General features: G+C 42.4%; 1 protein-coding gene across 1 annotated transcript; it reads right to left on the minus strand.

Annotated features, from left to right (window-relative positions):
- Positions 1-735: 735 nt before the first annotated feature.
- On the minus strand, positions 736-8,577 carry WNT9B (Wnt family member 9B). Its single transcript, XM_075036859.1, has 3 exons — positions 8,434-8,577; positions 2,333-2,598; positions 736-1,445 (listed from the first exon to the last, which is right to left on the minus strand). Exons 1-3 carry the CDS (start codon positions 8,507-8,509, stop codon positions 969-971), a joined length of 819 nt encoding a protein of 272 aa, XP_074892960.1. The 5' UTR covers positions 8,510-8,577; the 3' UTR covers positions 736-968.
- Positions 8,578-8,812: the final 235 nt, after the last annotated feature.

Below are 8,812 nucleotides of genomic sequence, written 5' to 3' on the forward strand. Positions count from 1 at the left end.
GCAGAACTGTGGAATGTGATGCACCTCGGGCACCAGGGCAACAAGTGGTACACATAAGACAAAAAGGCAATTTATAGTTTCTTTGAGTCGGGTCGGGGAAAGAGGGGTGCATAACTAGTACCATCACCCTGGAGCCACCATCATAAAATAACCCCCTGCGAGGCAACATGCTGCAGAGGGGTAACTTCACAGACCTCAGCTGAGTTCCTGTGATACATACACTGTAACAGAGGCAATTCCAGGTCTCCTGTGTACAGCAAGGTTAAAACATGGTTAAAATGCACTTGGAGTCTAACGTCCAAACTATAGACCTGGGAGATGATGGACACGAGCTCCATTTGTTTGTAAACTGGTATTTCTGAGGCACAATTCTTGCATTAAAATAAGACTGCTCAATAGTGTGTCTTTGAGTTCAAAGCAGAAAGGATTCAACCAGTTCCCAGAGAACAGTACTGAAAATCCCCTGCTGCCAGAGTCATTTTGCCTTGGTGCAGGAACACGGCTGTCCCTGCTACATCAGGATCCAGTCTCTGGTTAGTTGCCTCCCCAGTCCCTGAATTCACTTTTCTCCAAGAACCAGGGCAGAAGCCCTCAGTATTTCAATGTCACCATCCCAACACATTTACGTAAGTGCAAGTAAGGGATGGAGGAGGGCGATATTCCTGCAGACGAAAGTACAAATTTTAGCTCAAGAGAGATATTTTTGACTGGCTTCAATGTTTCTGCTGTCCCCACATTACCCCCACTCTCTGTCCCTCCTTCCTGATCTGATACCTGACAAAACCTCTGGTTTTCACCCCTCATACAGGAGCTCTCCCCAGATCAGAGGATCTCAACATTGAGATAATAGGAGCACTGGACATTTTTGGTGCTTGCCTTTGCCCTCACCCCACAGCAGAGAATCATGTCTCTCTCTCCCTACTGCTTCCTTGTACTCTAGGACTTGTCTTGATCCTCTAGCACTGTCTCTACTGCTTGCAGCTGTAGACCACCTCTTCCTGCATGCACTGTTGGCACTCAACATAGCAACACCACTGCACCTGGCAGTGGCAAGAGAAGGTCACCAGCCGGCTCTGGGTGTTATAGCCTCGTCCACAGCACATGCTGTCACAGTTGCCTTCCCGAGAGCAGGTCCTCCCAGCAGTTCCCAGGGAATATTTGCTGGGACGACAGAAACTGGGAGAGTCTTCCACATACACCAGGTCAGTAGAGCGGGGTGAAGCAGGGTGCTTGGGGGAATGGCTTTGTCTCTGTGGGCCAGCCAGCTCTGAGTGTCCCACAGCATCATTGGTGGTGCTGAAGACCTTGACGGCATCATCGTAGCGCAGCTTCAGCAGTCGTCCAATCTCATGGAAAGGTGAAAGCTGCTTCCAGCACGTCCGGACAGCACATGAGCCGGAGACACCATGGCACTTGCATGTGGTTTTGAGACCATTTTTCACAGCCTGATGAGGAAAAGAAGTGGTAGTCATTATCTGCCAGACCATGAGCCTAGTTCTGGGTGGAGGCAACACCTCAGATTGCAGACAGCCTGGAAATACTTTAGTTTTAATGGTATTATTCCTTTTTATGGAGAAAACTCTAAAAACCAAAACAAAACAGAGGAATGGCTAGAGAGTTGACTGGTGAGCCAGACAGTAGAAAGCCTGAATGAAGACAAGTGGCTGAATACTGAATAAATTCTTACAAAGCCTACTTGGAATAACAGGAGTAGTCAACCATAAATCTGAGTATCTCCAGCATGGTGGATTTCCTTTGGTATATTCAAATGAAGACAGTGCTCTAATTGAACAAGTAATTGGACTCAGTAAATGGAAGACAATGGTAAGTCAGTAGCCTGTAACATACAAGCCAAAATGCTTGATCTAATGGTCTCCCTGACCCAAACTTGTAACATGACTAGTTCCATAGCAAATCACCAGCAGACTCATAATTGTTCTCAAGAGTGTCAACCCTTAATCTAATTCACATGTCCCACCAGCTCTGAAGCTCTAGCTGTTCTCAACACATGTGGCCATGGCATAGCCCGTGAGTAATTCAGCCATTGAGTTTTACAGCTGTTACCATGCTGCCTATTGCTGTCACTCAGCCCCTGATATCACTAGAGGATACAGGATGCTACTCTGCCACTCAACGTGCAACTCCTCACACCTTGAGGAGACTTTCCAGGGAGCTCTCAGTACCATAAGGTCCATGACACACAGGTAAACAGATCTGGTTTGTGAATAGGGGCAGTGAATACCCCTCTCACAAACAGCCTTGGCTGAGGATGGGTTAGAAGACTTGCACTAAGTCCTAAATTCATTCTAGGCCTTCTAGTGCAGCTCCTCACCTTGATGCCAACATTGGTGTTGTGGATGTCCACCTTGGCCCGCAGGTCTTTGCCAATCCTCTTCTGACCCAAGAATTTTTTCAGGAACTTGGTGCTATATTTGAGGTTGTCTCCACAAACCCCCCATTGCCAGGCCTTGCGGTTCTCCAGGTCTGGGGAGTCATCGCAGGTGCAGCGCTCCATGCGCCCAGCACTACACGCTCTGGCCAAGGAGTGGGTGAGAGCTGCAGATGACACTGCATAGAGGAAGGCAGTTTCCTTAAAACCTGCACAAGAGAAGGATTAGGAGAGGGTAGGAGCAGGAAAGGCAAAATAAGCTGTTCATCCACCTCACTGGGTCTCTTGACTATCTGTGAACTAAAACCAAGCACAATGCTTAGAAATACAAAGAGACAAAATTCTTCCATTACCTGCACACTATTCCTAGCAGAGGAACTCAATATCGTGTTTGAAGTAACTGGTGTAGTAACACCCCAGTCTCATCTGGTGATTGTGACTGATTCAATATGGAGACAGGAGATCACTCATGAATCAAGGGATGGGTGGCAACAGCCAAACAGTCCTGGGAAAATATTCAACTGCAAAAAGTGACAGTCATGAAACTCCATTTGTCCTCATCTTCACCACAGGGTTGATAGGTGTGAATAGAGACTGTCATTGAAGTCATATCGTGGCTTAAAATCAGCAAAGATTTAGTAGAGACTGAAAAAATATTTTTTAAATCTGACCTGTTATTTAAAAAATGTTTTTAACTGGGACTGTGTTGGCACAGTAGTAATATTTCACATGGAAAGATCGCATGTAGTTTGACTGGGAAAGGTTCCATGTTGAAGGACATCTTGGGCAAGGACAACTCTCCCACACATGAGTGGGTTTTCTGACTTCCCTGTAATTTATCTACTCCCAGTGACTGTGGTGATGCTTTCTGAAGCTATTCTCCTTCCTAAACCAGGCTTCCCAGCTTGACTATGTTTGCCCTGAGGTACATAACCATGACACACCATGACATTTTAATCAGGAAAGGAAGTACAGTGCCTGAATAGAAATTCAGTCTGAAGATGCGAGATCAGATAGAAATGGGTATGCTGATACAAGCTCCACAGAAGTTCCAGAAAACCCTGGTTGACACAAACCTGACCTAAACCCCAAAACATGTTGTTTTGATTACTTACCTCCTCTTCTATTTAATCCAGGGGAAAATCTTAGTATTTCCTTCAGAGTTCATTTACAGAAAACAAAATTATTAATGCAAAATTGCTTTAAAAGTCCACAATTTAGGAAATAGTGCAAGGAAGAGAAAGACAGGTGACTGATTAATAGCTCAGAGTGCAAGAATGGATAAGACTGGCCAAAATAGAAAAATTATGGTTTATGAAAAATAGACCACTTGCATGGAAGAAAACACATTGAAGCAAACAAATATTCCATATTGGAAAATTCCAAATTTCCTTCTACATCAGAGGGAAACAAATCTGTTTCCCCCAAAAATGGAGGAGAGGGAGAGAACAAGAGACCTATCTAGTCTTGCAGTCAGCCCTGCTTTGAGCAGAGGTTGGAAGGCACCTCTAGAATTCATCCAGTCCAACCTCAAATCTTTCCATCATTCTGTTCCCTCAAAGAATTCCCATCCAGCTGGAATAATAGATCAGACCACTGACTGCTGAGATCCGAGTGAGGTCACCATAAATCTGACCAGATAACAGGACAAAGGGTTCTTCTGATAGCTATCAGTAAGAACCATGAAAAATTGACTAATCATGACCATAATGGAAAGGCTGTGTTAGCAACTTCAATACAAACTTCATAGGAGCTCTTTGGAATTCCAGAATTTTAGATGAAAGATCTAGCAACAGTATGGGCATGGATGAGAGAGTCAAGAAAATGTGGAGGTGGTCAACGAGATCAATCAACAGACTGTTTCCTACCTCATCGTTTTAGTTGCTATATCACTGGGACAAGTAACTTGCAACTAAGAGCTCTGGTTGATGATGGTCTATAAAATCTCTCAAGGCACTGGAAGAATAATGAAAAAATGTCACCAAATCCATCAAATGTTTTGGAAAAGCTGGTATGGGACACAGTCAATACAGATTATGGACAGCAACATGATGCTCACATATTTTCAAACAGTGGCTAACCCAAAAGAAGGAGCTAAGAGAGGGTAAGATACATTTGAGATCCTAAATGTGAAAAATAATTCCAGAAGCTAATCTCCAAATGCTTACCAGATTCCCAATATCCTATCTGACATACTGATACCAGAAAAGAGGAGAGCATTTTAGAAACACTTTCCCATACCATATAAAGCTAGTAGTACCAGTCAGCTCCACACACCCTGCTAAATCTGACTTTGTGGAATACCACACTGCTCCTTCTATTTCTGACCAGTGATGGTTTGGTTTCTTCTGTGGCACTCCACGTAAGTGCTGGCCAGATTTCAACCCACTTGAAATCAGAGACCATTGCTTGTGGTCAGGCCACTGCAGACAGCAGTAACTGAAGATAACGAGAGTACTTTCAAATCAACTCTTTCTTCTCCCCGCCTCCCACCTCCTTTTATGGCAAAGGTTCAATGTCACCAGACTGCCAAATGCTTGTCTGAAAAGTCTAAGATGATTCCTTCTACTTTGTCATAAGGGATTGATCACCATTTAATTGTTTAATTCACAAATCACATGGGTAAAGGAAAAACTGAATGGTCCTTCAGCCCTTGTGGAATAACAATGAGTAACAAAGCTGCTATTGAAGCTGGAATTTCAGTAGGACATAGCACAAATGAGCAGCAATCAGCTCCAACGAGCATGATTTGAGAAGATCTAAATAGAGGTTTCTCCATGTGTCCTGGGTATCTATCCTTCCACTACGTCAATGGAGCTCTTGTCACCACAGCCAGTGGAGCCTGGAGCCAATGCCGAGGCTGTCAGGATCTGTTTTAGGGATGAGTCACTCTCCTGACCCCATTGACTGTGTTGCTAGTGACTAAATGAAATCTTAAACATTCGGTGCAAGGGGGAACATCTAAATGCAGATGTCTTTGCTGGGCAGTTCGGTTGCAAACATCCAGCACAGAGTTGAATTTCAAGATGTTGAAGTAAGCCAGTTCCCTCTCATAGGACCTTGCACATGTCCAAGTCTTCCCCTGAGCTCTCTGGAATTATTTCTTAGCTCAGCAGCCTATAAATACAGAACGACCTTTGCTGCAATGGCAAGACACTGTTCTGTGGTGTGGTGTGCTCTAGACCACAAGGAAAACTATAATAGGAGGAGTTTAGCCATGTGGTGATTTTGCCAAAGGAAAGATGCTCAAGGTCAAAGATTTTCAATGCTACAGTAAAGATATTTTGAGCATTTCAGAGCAAGTGGAAGAGATCTCTCTCTGGTAAAAACAAAACAAAACAAAACAAAAAACCACAAACAAACAAAAAAACCCAACCAACCAAACAAAAAAGAGCAGACCAGAAAGGTATAGAATGGTAGAAAGATTTAGGATGGAAGGACTTCTCAAGGTCTTTAGTACAACCTCCTGCTCAAAGCAGGGCTAACTCCAATGCCAGATAAAGTTGCTCTGGGCTTTGCCCAACTGAGTTCTCAAAATCTCCAGTGATGGAAATTCTACATCTCTGAGCCACCGCTCCTGTGCTTGTAGCATTCCTAGATTCCTCATGACATCAATGAAACCAGTGCTTGAAGGTCAAAGAATGTAACCAACATGAAAAAAAGAAATGGATTAATGGATGGAAGGATTGTAGCGTGCTTGTTTCTCAAGAAGGATTTTTCTGAGTGGCTGTATCTACACTGTCTTTGCTAAAAGTATTTATTTTCCCCAAATCACCATGTTGTTTGAGATGAAATACTGCTTACCTGACCTCCAGCAGCAGTTGACTGCCTTTATGGCACAACTTGGAAACCAAAAGATCATCATTGCTTTACAAACGTGTTATAAAGACACCAGCGGCCACTGGGGAACAAGATGGCTTGAAATGTCTCTCCAGAATCATTTCAAATCTAACTATTTCCATGGATTTTTAAAGAAGTGGAGAAGGAATGCAGAAGGATTTTGCATGGATCAGTGCAGAGTAATAACTGTCGTATGTGACTGCAATAGTCTTGGAAGGATTGTAGGTTATGCAAAAGGAGTTTCCCAGTTGTACCCAAAGGAGTGCCAGTGTAAACCAACAAAAGGTGCTGATTGTGAAAATAAATCTGGCATTTCAAAATCCAGAAAACCCTTGGTTTTATTTACTAAAGTATGTAAATAGAGGAAAAAAGATGGTGGCGTTTCTAGAAGCAGGAAAAGCATCTGTGATCCAAATCAGTCACAGCAGTTTTTTAATTTGTCACTGCAAATTAAGTGTGGCTTTTCACCTATTACAAAAATGAACCCCCTTAATGGGACATGATCTCTTTTCCCTTCTTTCACTCATAAGACCATTACAGACCATTAAAAAAGTGTGTAGTTTTCTTTACAGTTTCTCTAGGAACATGGTGATATCAAATTATTTAATAATTTCTAAAACGCTTCATCACTACTTGGGTGAAAGGAGCATAGTCCATTGTCTGACCAACAATTTCCAAGGCAGCAACAAAACAGCTGTATGAATATGTGAGAAACAGATCAAAAGTGGCAGCTGAAAGTGTTTGTGTTCTTTGTGAAAGAAACGAACCTATTTGCAAGTTAAAGGAAAATGAGAACTAATAATTGCTTCCAGCCAACTGTCCTCTCTTATAGGAGACGTATATAGCATACTTTTCTGTATTAAATCATCATTTGATCCTTAAGATTGTGTAATAAAAGTTTTCAAACACTTATCCTCATCTGCCAAAACAGGTTTTAAATTACAGGTGATATTTTATTTTGTCAGTCAGGAGTCCATGGAAATGTTGAGGCACGCCACCACGAGATAATTAGATGTTTTCCAGCTATTTGAAGATGAGGATTATTCAATTGTCATTTTCAAGTTCTTTGAGGTTGATGAAGGTACAGATGTCAGAAAGTCACTCAAAATGATCATGAACATCTTCTTCCACAGTGTGCTAAAAAATTCACAATAGACCCTTGCAATGAAGTAGATCTGATCTTGTATCTGCTGGTTTAGTAAAACATTAACTTAATATTTACTTTAATAAAATTTGATAATCTTAAATGGAAATGTTAAAAAGTTTCAATTCCAATGCTAATTAAAATTAACAATTTGATTTCATCAAAGTTAATATTGGCTTTTTCAGGCCTCTTTTTTTAAAACATTAAGTTACTAAACATTATCAAAGGGCTGAAACTTAGTAATATTGAAGACTGAAACTTAGTAAATGCTACTAAATGTTATGGAGGGGCTGAAACTCAGTAACAGATGGTCAGGCATTGTTTGGACCAGGACAGGTTTAGCAAAGTATATATGCATGCTCTGGGAACTTTTATTAAAAAATAGTTTCAGGGTTTGTCTTCATTCTATTTTTCTCAAGTTCTTATAATTTGAAGGATTTATAATGCTCCTTCCTACCTCAAATACAAAACTTACAGGACATTTTCTTCCTCTAAAGCATTTTGTGAAACAGAAGCCAATGGCTCTTCTGTGCTCTCTGCAGAAACTCCAAATATATGTGAAAGAGTCTTAGGAGGTATTTGTCAACATGCACTGAAATGCCCTAATGCTGATAAATAGCTTTTTCAAACAGTAAATTAGGATTAAATTCTGTATCTGAGAACAACAGAGATTTACATATGAAAATATACAAAGAGCTAAAAAGTGTTTTCTTAAAATGTCCTTTGACGTAAAGCACTAACCCTTATTTTTCACAATATCATCCCTGATTGCCAGTCGAGGAAGATGGTCTAGGCAACTCTGGTCTCGGACAAAAATCCACAAGCCAAGGGTGTAAACTTCCTTCTACTTTCCAATCCGTGACAAACCGCACAGGAAAGATGAGGATAAGGCATATTTTGTGGCAAAAGGGCCCAAACTGCACAGCTCCCATTCCTAGGCAAAACAGATGATCTCTGCATCCCCTGGTTACTGTCCCACTTCGCTTAATTTGAGATGCATATTCTAGGGGCTAGAATACCAAGTGAGATTTTATACTGCAAACAAAAGACTACCTTGTACCTCGCTTCAGCAGGCTGGTCCGTCCCTCCAGGCTGCAGTTCCAGCGCTCGCTGCGAAACTGGTACTGGCACTCCATGATCCCAAGCCGGATGGCATCCCGCAAGGTCTCTGCCAAGCCAGGCTCCCTCCGGCACAGCCTCTTCTGCTTGCGGGACAGCTTCAGCAAGTCACACTGCTTCACGTGGACCTTGCCCTGGGCAGAGTTTGTGGAGGGTCCCAGGGATGGGAAGTGGGTCAGAGCTTCTTTCCCCGTCAGGCTGAAAGGAAACAGAAAAAGCAGTGAGTTATGGAAGATGGCAGTCATGGAAGAGAAAAGGTGATCAGAGGGGAGGATATTCAGAAAGCTGCTGGTCAGGGTACTTTACCAGCTCAGAAGGTT

The sequence above is a fragment of the Buteo buteo genome, chromosome 9 (genome assembly GCF_964188355.1).
Source record: "Buteo buteo chromosome 9, bButBut1.hap1.1, whole genome shotgun sequence".
Classification (NCBI taxonomy): Eukaryota; Metazoa; Chordata; class Aves; order Accipitriformes; family Accipitridae; genus Buteo; species Buteo buteo.